This window comes from Amborella trichopoda, chromosome 3 (genome assembly GCF_054954075.1).
Source record: "Amborella trichopoda isolate Santa Cruz 75 chromosome 3, AtrichopodaSantaCruz75HAP2 v2.0, whole genome shotgun sequence".
In the NCBI taxonomy this organism is placed as follows: Eukaryota; Viridiplantae; Streptophyta; class Magnoliopsida; order Amborellales; family Amborellaceae; genus Amborella; species Amborella trichopoda.
The window spans coordinates 13,291,575-13,307,477 of record NC_142338.1 but is presented as its reverse complement, the minus strand read 5'-3'; the positions used below and the strand labels follow the sequence as shown (position 1 = coordinate 13,307,477).

The window sequence follows — 15,903 nt, the reverse complement described above, 5'->3', positions numbered from 1 at the left end:
CTATTGAATTGAATTTTTTTTCATCTAGATATCGATGTAATAAATTTATTATTTATTTTTGCTTGATGGTTGATGATATTATTTTCAACTACAAAAAAAATGTGCATATGTGTCTCATGCAATAAAATTGGTAGGCAAAAGTCCATCTGATAATGAATGGGCCCAAACCAACTTAACAAAACTGCTACATAAACGGCTCGAATTATGTTGGTGGGAAGCAGCATTACGTGGAGTGAGAATTAAAAAGAAGTAAAGATTTGACATATGATTATTTGTATCCACCTAACACATAGCTTTTCATTTTCCACCATCTGTTCCAATACGTCCTACGTGTTCCCGCTCTTTCCAGCTGTGGTAGGCTGAAAATTTGGCATCCCCTCTCTCTCTTGGATAGTTCTCTCCCCCTCTAGAGAGAGATTAAAACATTGTTGAAAAACCGAGGGATCTAACTGTTAACTGCCTGGTTAGCCTGGTTAGATTGGAGCTAGTTTTGATATTAGGCAGTTTTGGTGATCAATTGATATTTAAAAAATAAAATTTAAAAAATATATATATAAATTTTTTAAAATAAGGAATTTGATTAGTAATATATTTTTTAATATTCTTTATATTACGACAATGATTAAAAATTGTTTTGGTCATTAATACTCACTTTACGTTTTCCCATCTTTTTCAAAAAATTTAAAAAATATCTCTCATTAAAAATCGATTCGTTAAAATCCATTTTTTCCATTAATTTTCAACTTCATTTGAATGTGTTTTGTTTTAATCATTCTTTATATGCTTTTCATATTTTAGTAGTAATTTTTTTGTATCTTTTTTTTTTCAAAACTTTTTGATTGCTCGGGACTTGTTCGGTTAGAGCGGTTGAATCGGCTGGTTTACAGTTAGACCAGTTAAACAGCTTTTCCGGGCCTGTGTCCGATTAACCGTTCCGGTTTGATTTTACAAACATTGGATTAAACAGATAGGTGGCCTGAATCGCCCCCTCTGGATTTTTTGTCAAGTTTGGCAGATTGGCGACTTGGGTCACCCCTCTGGATGTTCAATCCGGATAGGCGATCTGGAAATTAAAAAAAAAAAGAAGTAAGTGGGCTGGTTATGGTTGATTATCTAACACAACCAAACTGGCCGATTTTGATATTTTTATAAGATATAGATCGGCCCGACTGATTCCCGATCGGTTAGTTTTGATCCGAATTACCTATTTTTAAAACTCTTAACTAAACAATCACAATTTGTCCCCTTTTTCATGTCTCTCTTGTAACCAACAAGAGGGGTGATCCAGGTCACCAATCTGGAAATTTTAAAAAAATTTAAAAAGTAAGTAGGCTGGTTTTGGTCGGTCTATGACAGAACTGAACTGGCCGATTCTTTTTATAGGATCTGAATCGGCTCAACCAATTCCTTATTCCAAATAAGTTCCGATGCGAATCACCTATTTTTCAAACCCTGAAATAAACAATCACAATCCGTCCCCTTTTTTCCCTCACTCTCTCATAACTAGCTCGAAATGCTAAACAATGAGAAAGCCCCATCTTTGTGTCACTCATTTTGTTCACATATTCAATGGAAGTAAGCATGGTTTTAGGCAGAATGAGACCAGCTTGCAATTTGGTTAACGGGTAACTAAAGTGACACTTCTAATTTTAAAGGAGCGAGTCACTTCATCATGATTGGGACTTGCAACTCCCATTCGAGCGCTCCTTCAAATCAAAGAAAAGTTTTTTTTTAGTGTTTCAAATCAAAGGAAAGTCTGGTACAATATGACTTCGTTCATTTTATTTTAAAAAATGTTTTTTATTGATATTGGTCAAGATCGAGATCATCGATTTAAAAAATTTTGGATATTGGAACCGCAAAAGTCACGCAAAACATCTCAAGCCAAGATACTTCGTTTACTTCATTTAAGAAAACGTTTTTTATCCATATTTGTTAGGTCGAGATGATTGATTTAAAAATTTTTCGATACTGAAACCGCAATTTTAGGTGAGATTTGAAATACATTTTTGTTTTTTATTTTATAAGGCCTTGACTTTAATTTAACCTTTTCCACAAAAAATAAAAAGCAAAAGATGCATAATAATGGGAGGCCGTAGGTCATTTCATCTCTACATTTTTCCTTTCACAAAGTGAACACACGCTTCACCGCTCTTGTTTCAAAGTTCCAAACTATGTACCATCATTCTTTGCTAGTTTTGTGATATTGGTGTGGTTTTTCTAGGGCTGAGGGCCTAAACAATCAAAGTAAGGCGCACCCGTAAATAGTGTCGGAATATATTTTTTGGTATTGAAAATCTTTGTGATGGCTTAAAACGTTATTTTTATATATAATTATAAAATTTAAAGCTAAAAAATAGTGTAGACCGAGTAGATCTGTGAACACTTGAAAAATCTTGAAAATTGATGATTCATAAATACATTACAAGATGGATTGTTTCTTAGACTTAAAATATATATTTTATTATGTCCATACATCTTGAGGTCGAGATGATCTATTTGATGATTTTTGGGCATCAAAATAACCTTTTTTTTAGTCTTAATTTAACGGTTTAAGGCCTCACCCTTGTATAAACATTTTTTCCTTGTGATGATTGATACGACACGAATTTGGTGAGTTGGCTAACTATTGCGTCGTCCGATTTTTGAGGAATTTAGGATACCAGACCTCTCATGTCACTACAATTCTATCTCCCCCTCAGATCCATAAATTTAGAGCTCTAAAAATTATGCAAAATTTGTCATAGTTAAGGAGTTTAAATGGATACTTCGAAAAAAATATACAAATGAGAGATTTTCAATTCTATGAGTTTGTTCATTTTCACATTCATAATACTGGTGGTGGAAATAAAAGACTTGTGGAATTTTGAATTAGGGGTGTGGTTTGCATAGGGCACTAAGTTCAAACAATAAAAAAAAGGCGCACGTCTAAATCTTGTTGAAAAATATAAGTTCAATGCTGAAAACTTTCATAATGGTGTAAAATCTGGGTTCACCACCAATAATAAAATTTAAAGCTCAAAAAATGGTATAGATTAAGTGGATCTATAAAAATTTGAAAGTTCTTGAAAATGGACAATTTCGATAATTTATTTTAAAAAAATAAAATTTCTATAAGGCCTAGGCGTTATGAAAGCAAAATAAAACCTCATCACAAATCCTCAATTCAGAAAGCACTATTGGCGTCGAAAATCTCTATGATGACTTTAAAATCAATTTTCGACACCAAAAATAAAATTTAAAGCTAAAAAATTCTACAGATCTTGCTGATCTATGAACACTTATTTTTAGGGAAAAATGGACGGTCTAGAAGATTTGTTGCAATATACACTATTTTTAAAATTTAAAATCCTAATTTTCTTCATGACCATAATATTCAAGCTGAGATGATCGATTTCAAGGTTTTTCAAAACTTGAATTGCAATTTTTCCTGAGTAATGAGATTATAATTTACTTATTTGGATAGGACTGCAACCATATCAAACTATTTTCCATTAAAAAGCATTATTTTTAAGACTTAAATTTTATTTTTCCTTTTTCCATATCCAACATCTCAAGATCATTCCAAAACTTTTCTAATATCAAAATTTATTTTTTAATAAATTTTTGATATGCGCCTCACTTGTATAACACAATGATGACATTTGAATTAGCCTATCTCCCACGTGGATTTTGGGTTGGTGGAGAGATGATGGTTTGATTTTGTAGGTTATTGGTCATCTACGTGTAGGTGTACAATATTGGGAGCCACATTGGATACACGTGTGGCTGAGTGAGATGTCTTCTTGTTTCCACCGTCGAAGACAAAAGGAAAAATATGAGTAAGAAATGGTGAACTTCTTTGAAACCTCTCTCGCCCCAACGTGGACACTTCTCATTGACGTCGACTCGGAGTCTAGGGCTGGAACGGGTAGGGCCACCGGAAACTGCATTATGGGATACGGATCCGGATCCAGACTCAGACCCAAACCTGGACCTAAAAATTAGTGTGGAATCTAGACTTGGATGCGCACCCGAGAGAGAGAGTGCACGCATGTTACAAGTGCAGGCTGGGCATGGGGCTTGGCAAGGAAAAATGATTGTGTTAATTAAAAGAATTTTTTTATTGGATGGATAGAGGCTTTGGATTCCTTTAAATAATTGTGTGTTTCTTTTATTTTGCGAGACACGTAAGGCAATGACTATGAGCTTCTTTTTTATCCTTTTTTTTTATCTTTTTTTTAATCATCATTGGGCTTTGGTTTAAACAATTAACTCCATCTTTTTTTTTATCTTTTTTTTAATCATCATTGGGCTTTGGTTTAAACAATTAACTCCACCTGTGAAGAGAGCGAAGGAAAAGAAGAAAGAGAAAGTTGTGGCCGTAAAGGGTGGAAGGTGAAATATTTGTTGCTTTTAAAGTTTAAAAAGTGAAAGCTTGTTTGGGTGAAACTTTAAATAATATTATTAAACATTATTTAAATATTTGTATTATTTGGGTCTGGTCCTGCTAGACTTGGACCCGAATAGTATTTGAGTATAGATTTTGGACTTGGACATGAGAAGAATTTAGACTCATACCCGGACCCAAGGTCGGGTTTAACCGTCAAGTCTCGAGTCTAGTCAGGTGTGGTCGGGTCCATTGCCACTTCTACTTGGACATAACTTTGTTTTGGAAAATATCAAAAAGGGATTAAAAAAAGAGAAACCCCTACACAATTACTAAAGGGTCAAAAGATAATAAATTACATTAGAAAGTTTTGCTTTTAAATATATATAAATCATATGCATCATCAAAAAAAAAAAAAAAAAATATTATTATTTTAAATTACCTTTATCTAGGATTTGAAATATAAAATATTTAGGGGTATTTTTGTTATTTGGAATAAGCGTGTGCCAACTAATGAAATTACCCTTAAATAGTTTAACATCAGGAATGTGGAACCATGGGGGTACTTATGTGACTCTAGCGACTTTAATTTTTACTCTAGTTCCATCTTATAAACACAGAAGAATGTTCATTTTTTTTTAGTGTACATGTAATACTGAACTTTGAGGGACAAGATGACCAACTTAGCTCTAGTTGTCAGCATTAGGAAGCTAGAATTCTATTTTTCCTTTGGAAACTTTTTGTAATTATTTTATAAAGCAGAACAATGAAAGACATTTTTGAAAATAATACCAATGCCAAATGACAAAAATACAGCTGAGTTTTCCACATTTCGAATACTGAACTGGGGGCAATTTGAAAAAATATTAACACTTTTTTGAGGCAGTACCTGATTGAAATAGAAACTTAAAATCGTACTTTCAAGTGTAATTTGTTATTTTTTGACTCATTTACCAATATTAGAAAGAGATTCAACCATAGGTAGCAAGTCCGACAATAACTACACATCGACAAACCAAAACATACGTAATAAATTAATTTTGCTCCAAAAGTCAGAGACAAAAAAAGGGGTAAAAAATACATATTGCCATAAATTAGGTAAATTCGAGAATTGTGAATAATTGATATTTGACTAAAAAAGGAGTGAAAAAAATCGGATATGTAAAAAAAAAACAATATAAGATTATGAGTTGTGATTATTGTATGGATACATTAAAATTATGGACTTGTGAATCCGAGCGTAAAACGTATGCTCAAAAAGTGAGTTCATAAAACAAATGACCCAACCTTGTGGTGGTGCATCTCTAGTGGAATCGTTAGTTGGTTGGTCTTGGTTCCGTACCTCGTGACAACAAAGCCCTTTATTAAAACCACGATGCTTCTACTTCTTATTTTGAAAAAAAAGGAGAAATTGTGTACCGCGCACCCCACTAGGTTCGTATGCGTGTGCGCAGGAAGGTGACCCCATTACCTTTTAGGATAAGGGTTAGGAAGTGTGGTGTGTGTGCAGTACAAACCAACAAAAGAAAGTTTTGAGGTAAGACTTACCTCATGGTGTTAGAATCGGATGTGCCCGGTCGTGTTTGCCCTCTTAGATCTCAACATTCATTAAACTCAAAATTGAATTATTAAGGATTAAGGTATTTGGGAGTTATTTGGATATTAAAATATATGGTTTGAACCTATCAAACAAGATATACAAACTAACATAATTAAGATCATGAAAGATTCTAGATTATCTTGAAATATTAGGATATTAGCGTGCTATCAAACATACCCTAAAGGTCCATCGGAGTGATATAGTGATGCCGAGATAAATAATAAACCAGAAAAATAGAAACATGAAATAAAAAAAAAGTTGACAAAATATACCTTCTCTCAAAGTCTACAAGGGCAACCACCCCAAAACATATTTTCACAATATCAACTTTACTTAATTCCAATATCTGTTGTCCTTTAAATACATTTACAAGAAATAGATAAATAAATAAAAAAACCACAAAAACCTCCCTATCTTAAAAGTCACTCACCACTTTTCATTCTCCCTTATCTATCTCTCTAACTACCACATAAAAATCTATCTCAATCTATCTCTTTAAGGGTGTGTTTGTTTATCTGAAGGTATTCTTTGAGAAAGCATTCTTTGATATTTTGAAAACGTTCCACATTTGTTTCACACTTTCATGAAAAGTTCAGAAATTAATATTTCAACAAAAGTTCCCATTCCTTTGTTAAAAAGTGAAAGATTAAGTTCCTAAGGGGGATATGAATTTAATATTTGATAACTTTTTTGTTGATCACTATTCACTATACATGATATAAAAACATAGTATTAATATTATTAATATGATATAATATAATATAATATTACTATAACATAATATTATATAATATAATATTCATAATATAACATTATCTTATATCATATATTTATTTTATTAATATAATTTTATATTATATAGTATATATTGATTATATATTATATGTAATATATAATATTACTATGTATTTATATTATATTATACATTATGTAAAATATATATTTATTATATAATATATAATATATAATATATAATATATAATATATACTATATAATATATAAATATTACATATATCTATTTTATTAATATAATTTATATTATATAGTATATATTAATTATATATTACATGTATATTTATATTATATTATATTATATATAATATGTAATATATATTTATTATATTATACATAAGATATATATAGAACAAGGGTTTTTTCGAATAAGCCAATATATATTAATATTTAATATAATAATTTATACTATACTAAATATTATATATAAAGTATAATATAAATATATATTATGTAAAATATATAAATGCAATATATATATTTAATACACTATATAAATACCTTATATTATACTTTATATTTTATATAATATATAAATATCTTATATTAAATTATAATGAATATTGTATTATATGTTACATATAATACAAACATATATTAATAAAATATATAAAAAAATTTTAACATTCCAACAAGTTATCAAACACAGTACCAATAACTTATTTAAATATTCAAGAACAAAATATTCAACGTTCCAGAAGATTTAAAAACATTCAACTTTCCAGAAGATATCTTTCAGAAAAACAAACGCGCCCTAAATCTCATGTTATCTTCTTTTTCTAAAAAGTAATTAAAGATAATTTGCATTTATCTAAACAGATAAACTATTTCCTAAACCAAAAGATAGGCCTTCTTGGGTGACAACTCATGCTCTTACTAAAACTCACACTCTACCTAACTTATCCCAACACTTCCTATTCCTAAAATTAAAAAATATATATATATAAAATAAAAATATCCAAGTTCTATTTTTATTATTCTCCTTGAGTTAGGAGAAACTCAATCCTGAGCTTACACCCTATAGAGGCAAATTAAATAATTGACGATGTAGTCCCACCATGCGTCTCGGTACTTTTGTTTCAATTTCTTCAATGAATCAATTCATCAAATGCTTTGTGCTTATCTCAAAGTAGAACACTAAGATCTTGGGCTTAATCTTGATTTCTCCTTTAGATTCACAGTTGGATTTTGAATACGGCACCACATATTTTTTTCTTCATAATTGATTTTCAAAATTTATTGAACATTTGGATTCTTGACGTCTTTTTTTGTATTGAGATCTACCTTTTCATAATTCATATTCTTGTTCCTCAAATTGCCAACTATGAAATAGATCTAATAGACTTTGTGTTATAAATTTGTTAATACGCTCTATGGGGTCTTCTTAGAGTCTCTCAATCTTTGATCAAGAGGTTTGATAACTAGATCGTACAGATTTATTGAGGAGAATCAGACATTGTTGGAATTAATGAATGACACGTATTTGACTCCAAATATAGATGATAGCTTTATTTGGGATCTTACCTCTTCAGGAGAGCTTTGTCAAGCTTTTAAAAGATTCATTCAAATCTTCTTCAAGATAAACCACATATCCAAATCTCATAATAACTTGGCCTCCAAGCCAAAGTTATTATTCTTATCAACTTAACCCTACAAAATAGAAAAACCCCCTAAAATTGGGTGTGCCATCCATGGGGATAAGGAAACCCCTAAAATTGGGGTGTGTCACCCATGTGGTGGTATTGTTGACCCCACCAATTTAGGTCATGGTAGGCCAATGTGCACAATAAGCCCCAATAACATTTTTTAAATATTTAAAAATTAATAAAATATTTTAGAATTAATTTGAATATTTAAAACATTGAAAAATAAATATCTCCGTTTCTATAAATCCAAAATTTATAAATAAAATATCCAGAGATCTAAAAAAATTCAAATAATAATTCTAAACTCATATCATCATAAAATAAATAAAATTAAATTCATTAAATGAGATAAGGATCTATATGGTCTAGGAATAAATATATTGGGGCAATTCACCTTCAATTGTGGACTACGGAACACACTTGTTTTATCAATCGGATCAGTGTTTTCCATGACCCATAGTCCATACAGGAGCTCATTAGTGGGTCACTAGTCAAGGGGTCGTAATCTCAGTTTGTAGATTTTAGGTTCTCCCCTAGAAACGTGCCAAGGTCACATATACCTGATGCAGCTCCAATGGCATATAGGGGTATCTCTCGCACATGCATAAGTTTCACCATAAAAGGTGGTTCGCTTTCTTGAAACAGCTATCATTATGTATGTCGTGTGATGATACATAGATGAGGCTTTGACCCCTATCTCTGAATGCCACCATCACACACAAGGGTCACACAGTCCCTTGGCTCATTTATCTAGGAGGATGACCTATTAGAACCCTTATCGGATATTTTTCTATGCCCAAGTAACATAGGTTTTTTCCAACAGACTAGCCTAAACTGCGAGCACAGTTCGGTATGAGTGAATGTTATTTGCTTAGCATGGTCCATGAGGGACCACACTCCCACTGAGTTCATGTTCTATTATATCAAAATATTTCATTAAGTCAAAACGTTTCATTACAAGCACTAATAAGGCCTTTAATGGCCACACTCACCAAACAATTATGAGAAAACAAGGTTGGATTCTGGGTCTAGCCAAGTGGAGTGCTCTATTACCCAATTTATCCTAATTTATCTCCTTAATAGTTTTATTTGATGCCAAACTTGTTAAAAATGAAAGTGAATGATTTAAAAAAAAATGAGAATTTTTCTAAACAAAAATTGAATTTTAGAAATTTGTTTTGTAAAAATAAGAAAGGAAGATACGACCCCCATGACCCATATGTGACACATGTGTCCAATAGATGCCACATGTGTTACGTGAGCATGAATTTTTTTCTTTTTTTTATGTTTCTACCATTACTTCTATCATATGCAAAGTCTCTCTCTATCTCTGTCTCATTCATATTAAGTGAAAGAAAGACTAATGTGATATTGTTAGGGAATATATTTTTTTTATTTTTCTTCTTTTCACCCCTTTTGTTTTCTTTTTTTTTCTAGCAACGATCACGTACAAGTAGTCTTATTACAATAGCTCTTGCTTCAAAGAAAATTAAACTAACAAATCTAATATCTTAAAAACATTTGATGCCATTAAACCAATTTTCTTTAAACAAAGAAAATATCCACAATTCTTATGCTTGAGAATATAAAGACAATATAATTAAATATGATAAGAAAAAAAAACGAGAGTACTGGAGATTACTTCAATCGGGCTTATTACACCCTACACCGAGTCACCATCATCCAATACTGCGGGATCAATGATCAACCTTCAATCTCAACTGGGAAAGCAAGTTTAAATCAAGTCACACCAATAGAATATGAACCCCTTTAATCACAAACTCAAACCCTAAGTGAATTCCCTTAGCAACCTAGTTTGAGAGAGATGGATTCTCTTTTTGCTAAACCCTAAAACCCTTAGCCATAAATCCATTATTGAGAGATGGGAGAGAGAAGAACATCATAGCTTAAACCCTTAGGTTCTTCACAATGTGAGGAGAGAGATCAAAGATGTCAGAGTGGGGTGTGCCCCCCTTTGGCTTTCATGAGAGAGATAAACTTTCTTAGAAGAGAGATAGAAAGATAAGGTGTAGATATTTTTGGTAGAGACAAAATTAGGGTTTTTATTGGCTTGCCTCTCATATGAGATTGAATGTAAACCATTGATCATGGGTGACTTGTGGGGTGAGAGATTTGAGCCCTTAATTCCATAGATGGGCCATCGACATTATGGAAGGTGCTAGAATCTTTATCCCCATTTTTTAAACCATTTTTTCATCAATAAAAATTAAATAACATAATTTCAAATATAATATTGAGTATACCAAAATAATGCACAAACCTTCGCATGCTTTTTCAAAATTCATTCAAAGCTTCCTCAAGCTAATACCTTTCCAAAAAAAAAAAAACAACTCGGCCTACAAGCCAAAATCGCTTATCACAAAAATAGAAAGCTTCTAAATAGGTGGAGTGTGCCACCCATGAGAGGATCTCAGGGGCCCCACCATCTAGACCATGGTGGGCCCATGTGCACAATGGGCTCCCATGTAATTTTAAATATTTTTAAAAACTCAAAAAAATAATTTTAGAATTTATTTGAATATTTAAATCAATGTAAAATCAACATATCTGCTTTTATAAATCTAGATTTGATAAATAAAATATCTAGAGATCTAAAACTAAAAAAATGTAAATAATAATTCTAAAATCATATATATAATAAAAAATATATAATTAAATTCATTAGATGGGAAAATGATCCATATGGTCTAGGAATTAAATTAGTAGAATATTGGGACACTCCACCTTCAACTATGAACTACGAACCACACTTGCTTTATCAAACCGATCTAGTGTTTCTCATGACTTATAGTCCATGTAGTGGCTCATTAGTGGGTCATCAAAGTCTGGCCGATGAGCCAAGGGGTTTCAATCCCATTATGTGGATTTTAGGTTCTCCCCTAGAGATGGGCCAAGGTCACCTAGAATGGCCACACTCACCCAATATTAAGGTACTCTATTTTATATTTTTGTTGAAATTAGTCATCGACTAAAATTTATGCCTACAACTCCTCCCCCAAAATGTTTTTTGTTTTTTCATTTTTTATTCAAACCTCCTTAACTTGGTGCTAATGGATATTACCTATTTTTCTTATTTCAAAAATCAAGTCTATTATTTGAATTCTTACAAAACTTCCCAAAAGTACAACAAATTTCAAAATTAATTAGGAAAATATGCACTATTTGTATTAGTTGTTTCAAGTCACACAGCTTAAAATACCACAAATTTCAAATTTTATGAAAAAAATCACATGTACATCATCATGATTCTTAAAAAAAATTTAAATGTTATTTAATATCTTTATTAAGGACATGGTTCTTAAAAACCACATGTGTCTGAATTGTAGATTCCTCTTCTATTTTTTGCAACAAAGATGCAAGATAGTGGTTTTTTTAAGAGAAAGTACAAATTCATACATTATATATATAGTGTGGTTTGTATAGAGCCGAGGCTCTAAACAATCAAAGTAAAGTGCACTTTCAAATAGTGTCGAGAAATGTTGTTTCAATACTGAAAATCTTTGTGATAGCCTTAAAATATATTTTCATCTTTAATTATAAAATTTAAACCTTAAAAAATAATGCAGATTGAGCAGATCTATGAAAATTAGAAAGTCTAAAAAATTGATGGTCAAAAAATGCATTACTAGATGCACTATTTCCAAAACTTGAAATCCATTATATTCTCATATCCATGCATCTTGAGGCCGAGATGATCAATTTGAGAATAATTAGGCATCAAAACAACCTATCTTGTTATGTTAGCCTATAAAATTTTTCATTGTTATGTGTGGAATGGCAGTTTTGTTATTATGAATATCACTTTAAATGGGGTTTTGTATACCATTTTTTAGAGAGAGAAAGTAGATTGTGAGGGAGAGCCTTGGTTGAGGTTGAGACTTGGGATGGGTGTTTTGGGTAAGACCCTAGTATTCATTATGCCTATTTTGGGTTGTTTCGTCCCGTGCTGTGAAATTTGTTTCACTTTGGTCGAAGAGGTTGAAGATGAAAGTGAAGCAAAGCTTGGTGCCACCGCTTCGGTCAGCTTTGGGTTAGCTTCAAGCCGATTTGGCCTCTCGGCCAAAGCAAATAAATATCTATATACAAATATTTTTCTTTATTTTTTTGAAAATTTTATTTTTAATTTTTAATTTTTATATTTTTTATATATAAATATCTAATTTACTTATATTAAAATAAAAAAAAGGTCCAAAGAGTTCCTCTGAATTGGCTAAAGCATCGAATTACTTCGTTTTTCTCACCAAACCGAAGAAGACTCCAAAGCGAATCTGACAACATTAATTTCATCATCATTTTCTATTGTAGGTGGAGTCCTTGTGATGGAGTTGATAATGGAGTCTGGTTCTATACCCGTTTAGTCACAGTGGAAATAAAAATTGGCAATAGTAGGTGATGAAATCGATGGTGCTTTGATGATTGAAGAAACTCATGTATTTAGCAAACTTTCATAATTCTTTTATTATAATGTTAGATCATATCCTTGCGGGTTGCATCTAAACATAGCCCAATTAGGGTAAATAACATATATTTGTGTGTTGGTGGTGTTTAGATTATAATTTAAAATATACCGGTATAATTTTTGGTTTTCTTGTTTTGCTTATCTTATTTTCCTGCTATTATTCCTAAATTAATTGTACCGATATTTTTCTTGTGATTGAGTTTTTTGTGATTGATTTGTTGGTGATAAGCGAGTTGGTTTCAAGATATTGGATTTGTTGTAGTAGGGGGCTTACCACAACCAAGGGCAATTGAGCTAGGCTCGATTCCCAACAAGAAATATGAAAACTCTACGGTGTGTGATAATTTAAGAAAAATGACAATCTACAAGTTCAAAATGGAGAAGTTTGATGAGAATAAACATTTTAGATATTGGAAATTAAAAGTTTATGACATATTGATACAAGAAGGTCCATATACAACACCCCAAGAAATTCCTAGGAACCCTAAAGCATGAAGGATGTTGAATGCAATGAAGTGGATAAGAAAGCATTTACCACTCTTTGCATGTACCAACATGTTGGTATATTTTAATGGGATTGTATATAATGAGACCATTTATCTTTGGTACAAGGAGGTCACAGTTACTTATAACCATCCGATGTGAAATCTGATAGCTTGGACGTGTCAAAAAATTTGAGAAATTTCTTTTAAGCTTTGAGTTTGGTTTAATGGAATAAATATAACCACCCAATTTCACATCCAATGGTCAAGATTAATTGCGACCTCCTTGTACCAAAGGTAAATGGTCTCATTGTATATATTTTTTTTTTTTGGGTTTTGAGAAACTAGATAGATGAATATTAAAACATGAGCGACTCATCAGTTTAGGCCCAGTTTTGATGTCAAAGAAAAACATATTCACATTGAAAAAAATTGCAATTTTTTCCCCTCAATTGAGAAACATTATTGTTTTATTTTATTACGTTGGTAGATTGTTTGGATGTCTATTGAAATATAATGAGAAAATTTGATTTGCCATATATGTCTGTTTGGATTCGTTGCAATAAATTCTAAATTCGTATTTTTTGTTTTTTTTTTCTTATTACATAAAAATGTTTGGCCAACCTTGATTTTTACCTTAGTTCTTTCATGCGTCTGATAAACAGATGATTTGGGAAAATATTAATTTTTCCATGGGCATAGAGAGGAGAATGAACAATTATATATGTTTAAAAGTGAGAGTTTCACACCATTTGCATAACCCATGAACGATAACCCAAGCAATTAATATTAAAATTCGAAGTGCAAAAGAGAGTAGTGGAGAATATGATTACAACCAGTTATATCTATGTGCCATATTATGCTCGACGGTGAGCACAATAGTCATCCCAAAGTGCTTTAGCAATATGATCTCGCAATTCATCGCCATCATTTTTATCAGGTTGAGGGTTTACATCATTATGTTGAATATTTGTTCCTTCAACTGATCCATGTGCAAAATCCCTATCATACTCCTCATAGAGCCAATCATCACCACCTGTTATAGTTCGGATATGATTATGGAAAGTACAAACAGCAACGACAATCTTAACTTGTGTTTCATAAGGATATGTTGTTGCCACTTTCAAAATAGGGAATCTTTTCTTCAACACACCAAATGCACATTCAATAACGTTCTGAAGAGATAAATGCCGAAGATTGAAGAGTTCCTTTGCATTTCGTGGGGCTAAATTTCCCTGACCATAAGCCTTCAACTGATTCCTCACACCCCCAAATGGAGCTATGAAGTTCCATGTTTTCGCATAACCTGCATCGGCGAGATAATATTTATCTGAATGCATATAAATGACAAAAGTTATATATATACGGAATATAAAATTTTTAAGGAAGGAAAATAAATGTGACCTTTAGGAACCTTGAAACCAGATTTTAGTATAGCTTTTAATACAGAAGAATCCGATGATGATCCCTCCCAGCTAGCAAGTACAAAGCGAAGGTCAAAAGAACAAGCTGCCATTACATTTTGTGATAAAAAGCCTTTCCTGTTCCGATATGGAGCTTGCTCTTCAACACCACTACTCATTTGACTATGGGTACCATCTATTGCCCTAATGCAATTCTTCAAAAAGTAAAGAAAGAAAACTTCAATTAAAATTAATCATCAATTTCCCAAAATTATCTAAAGTTACCTAAATTTAAAATAAGTACCTTGAAAAAAGGATAATACATGCTTTTTTTTGCATATTTCTGGAAGTGTGCTACTTGAAGGTAGATGAACATAATCAAATGAAAATTTATGTATTGCATTGAGAACTCTCTCAAAATGGCGACTAACAGTTTCACCTAAGTGTTGGAACCAGTCTTGGACTATACGATTGCTTGAGCTCTTCCCCAGGATATATAAGAACATTGCCAACTGCTCTTCAACCTTTACACCTCGGGTATCATTTAGAAGATGTCTACTTCAAAAAATATCACAAAAGTTTTGAAATACGTTTAACTCCATACGACAAACTTGAAGGCATCGTTCCCTATGACCTTTAAGTATTTCTTCTATGTATGCATAACCAGATAGAGATGAATTCCGAAGAGGAATCTTGTTTACATAAATATCATTATAACTGCAAAGAGCAAGTGCAAGAATTAACTGTCACTTATGCCGTTGCTTCTCATGTCGTTTGGCTAATTCCATCTCAATCATGTTTCTTTGTTGATATGCTTGCCTTCACTGTATAAAATAAATGAAAGATATTCTAACGAAATTGAAAAAAAATTATGCGAACAAATGCATTATTGAAGGACTATATCTAACTCAAATAAACATCTACTACAAAATTGAGTCAATGTGCATTAGAATCTAACCTAGAAGAGTGTATTAGAAGTGCATATGCGTTTACACATTAAAGCTATTTTCTCTAAGAGCATAAATCAATGGGAAAAGGATAAGTAAAAATCAACAAACATTTCACACATGCCCTAAAAATCAACAACCATTTCATACATGTTACTCAAAAAATTCAGGTCCAAAAGTTAT

The 15,903-nt window shown here is 31.7% G+C and overlaps 1 protein-coding gene across 1 annotated transcript; it reads right to left on the bottom strand.

The window, feature by feature from the left end:
- Positions 1 to 13,946: 13,946 nt before the first annotated feature.
- On the bottom strand, positions 13,947 to 14,965 carry LOC105420374 (uncharacterized). The gene is made up of 2 exons (XM_088862604.1): positions 14,785 to 14,965; positions 13,947 to 14,728 (listed from the first exon to the last, which is right to left on the bottom strand). The coding sequence occupies exons 1-2, from the start codon at positions 14,950 to 14,952 to the stop codon at positions 14,228 to 14,230; spliced, it is 669 nt and encodes a 222-aa protein (XP_088718730.1). The 5' UTR covers positions 14,953 to 14,965; the 3' UTR covers positions 13,947 to 14,227.
- Positions 14,966 to 15,903: the final 938 nt, after the last annotated feature.